The following is a 2,934-nucleotide window of genomic DNA, read 5'->3' as shown; positions in this document are numbered from 1 at the left end:
TGTGGTCGCGGCGCCCCCGGCGCTCGGGGTCGTGCCTCACCTCCCAGCCCCGCCGCCCAGGAAAGCAGCAGAATTAACACTCTCGGCAACACCATCTCCCGCTGCCGCCGCCTCCTCACGGGTTAACAGCAGCACATCGATCCGGAGGGAGAAGCTAAAGGGGCTTGGTCCGGAGCCTCCACGGGAAGCCGGGACCTCCCCCGGCAGGAGAAACGGCGAAGCACCTCCCTCTCGCTCCACTTCAGGGGCCGGCAACGCTCTCAGGCAGCAGAATTAACACTCTCGGCAACACCATCTCCCGCTGCCGCCGCCTCCTCACGGGTTAACAGCAGCACATCGATCCGGAGGGAGAAGCTAAAGGGGCTTGGTCCGGAGCCTCCACGGGAAGCCGGGACCTCCCCCGGCAGGAGAAACGGCGAAGCACCTCCCTCTCGCTCCACTTCAGGGGCCGGCAACGCTCTCAGCTGCTCCAAAACAGGGACCTCCCTCCCCCTCGTTCGTTTCCTTCCTCCTTTCCCCGCTTTCCTTCCCTGGCTCCTTCCCTCTTCTCGGCCCCCCTCCCGCGAGTCCCGGACCTCCGCCTCCTTCCTCACCACGTGACGCGCAGGCACCCAACGGGCACGCGGGGCCGCGCCCCTACAGCCCGCCCCTCCCCCTCCCCCAGGCGCCCCAAGGGCGCGCGCATGCGCGCGGGAGTCAATTCCCGGGCTGCTAGGCCCGCCGCCGCTTCCTGTCCGCCGGCGGAGAGCTGGGATTGGGCCTGGAAGGCGGGGCTACTTCTGGTCCCGCCCCCGGCCGGGAGCGCTCTGCGCGGTGATAGTGCTCGGTTTAGAGCTGCTGAGGACGGTCCCTGGGCAAAGATGAAAGCTCGAAAGACGTTAAGAGGAGCTACTTTCCCCTTCCTAAGTTCACATGGAACGGAGGTTTTTGTGTCTTCTTTTTCTTTCTCTCGTGGCGCACCACAGCGACTAGGTAAACAAAAGCAGTCTCTACAAGCAGTAATTATAACGGCGACCGTCACCAGTGATCTGACATAAATACATAAAACCTGCAAGCTGCAGGAAGAGAACATAGTACCTTACGCATAGTTTCCTGAGCTCTTTGCAAATTGGTGTCACAGAGTAGGCCTTAGCCATTGTAAAAGCGTACAGTCTGAACCAAACGGTCCTGAATTTACCAGGAAAAGTCGCCTTTACCTCTTTGTCCCATCACTGGAAGTGAACCCTCACACATATCCTTCTTCCCAACTTCCTTGAAGCTCGTATTTCGTTTCTCGGTAACTTACTTCAACTATTTCATAAACTAGAGTATTTTGATGGCATTTAACTATTCTTCATCTATTTGACATCCTGCTTGAATAGGTGGAATTGGGGACTGTAAGGATTAATATTAGTGATACTAATAATAAATTGGAATTCCTATACTTTTACTTCGATTATTTTACTTAATTTATTACCATTAACACAAATTGAGAGTATGCTGCTTTTAATTCTCAGCTTGAAAATTTAATATTTTTGACAGATTTTTTGACATGCCCTATAGGGCGTAAGCACTCTCCAGAGACAGAGAGAAAACATCCCCCCCCTCCCAGGGGCATAGGCAGTGGGCCACGAAGCAATTCCTTCTCTTCCAGTGTCCTCTCCAGATTTGGGGCAGCACACACACAAGCCCAGCGTGAGTTTAATGCTGCCAGTCTGGTTTCAAATCACAGCCATATAGGAGTCCAGCACCTAACCACTATGCCACCTGCTGGACCCTTGAATTTTAGTTTTGCTCCAACATTGGTAAATTCAAAAACAGACATTCCGTACCAGCAGTTTGCAAAATGGCTATGTTGCTGGACTCCCATGTAGTCAACTGCAGTTCAAGTCCCAGACCGATGGCTTGAACTCACACCAGGCGCATTTGTGAGCATGCCCAAGATCCCCAAAGGAGAAGGGACTGTGGGGTGGCCAACCCCCTGGGGGGGGTGATTTCTCGCTTTCTGTCTCTCTGTCTCTCTCTGTCTTTCATGGGAGCAAATGCAACCTGTAACAAAAACCTCTCAAAAAAAAAAAAAAAAAAACAGACATTCCAAAGCTTCCATTAATATTATTCATTAAAATGAGGTGTATGGGCTCACCTGACGATGGCAGAATCTTTTTTTAATAGAATAATTTTATTTAACTTTACTTATTTTAATTTGATCAGAAAGGGACAGAGCAAGAGCGCAAAAGCAAGCTGCCAGGTTCGGGCCTCAAACTACAGTTGACCTTGTGAGAGTCCAGTGCCCTTAAACACCACACCACCTGCTGGCCCTTATGAATGTTGTTGTTTTTTTTTTTTCTCCCTTTCTTAAAAGATACAATCTTAGGAAACTGTTAACATACAGACATGGTGTATATCAGCTGCGCTTTTTATTGTTCTTTTATAGTGCTGTCAACAAATAATGTTTGAATTTTCTAGCTATTAGACTATCTTGTGCATGTTTGGAGTTGCATAGTATTTTTTAGAATTAATTCTAGTAACACAAATGGCACTTAGTTTAAATTCAGTTGGAATAAAATTCAAAACCATATTTTGCATTACCAAGGTGATTGCTGAAAATTATATTTAAAAGTGTACTTCATTTGTAAAGCATGGCTATTATATACAAGCATCATAATGAATGGTATTCAGTGTTCCAAATTTGGGCCACTATTTTGTCTAAAGTCTTAACTCACTTGGAAAACTAATGAAATGTGAACATATAAGATCTGCATCTATACCATCACAGACTGCCCGAGTTTGACCCCAGCTCTTCCATTTATAAGCTGTGTGACTTAGAGCAAGTTATTTTACCTACCTAACTATAATAGTTACAAATTTTCTTTTATAAAATTAGAATGTAAAAAATTTGCTTTGTAAGATTGTTTTGATTATAAAATTTAAATTAGTTAATATTTGTAAAGTAAT

General features: G+C 47.2%; 1 protein-coding gene across 1 annotated transcript in view; it reads right to left on the bottom strand.

Annotated features, from left to right (window-relative positions):
• The window catches only part of ADAM10 (ADAM metallopeptidase domain 10), a 166,487-nt gene extending 166,229 nt beyond the window's left edge, over window positions 1-258 (bottom strand). Inside the window, exon 1 of the mRNA XM_014581853.1 lies at window positions 41-258. Coding sequence (XP_014437339.1) covers window positions 41-95 — 55 coding nt within the window. The 5' untranslated portion in view covers window positions 96-258. The remainder of the gene's footprint in view (window positions 1-40) is intronic.
• Window positions 259-2,934: the final 2,676 nt, after the last annotated feature.

Source organism: Tupaia chinensis, unplaced genomic scaffold (genome assembly GCF_000334495.1).
Source record: "Tupaia chinensis unplaced genomic scaffold, TupChi_1.0 Scaffold000063_1, whole genome shotgun sequence".
Taxonomy (NCBI): domain Eukaryota; kingdom Metazoa; phylum Chordata; class Mammalia; order Scandentia; family Tupaiidae; genus Tupaia; species Tupaia belangeri.
Note: the sequence above shows the minus strand (reverse complement) of the source record. Positions and strands in the feature narration are given on the sequence as shown.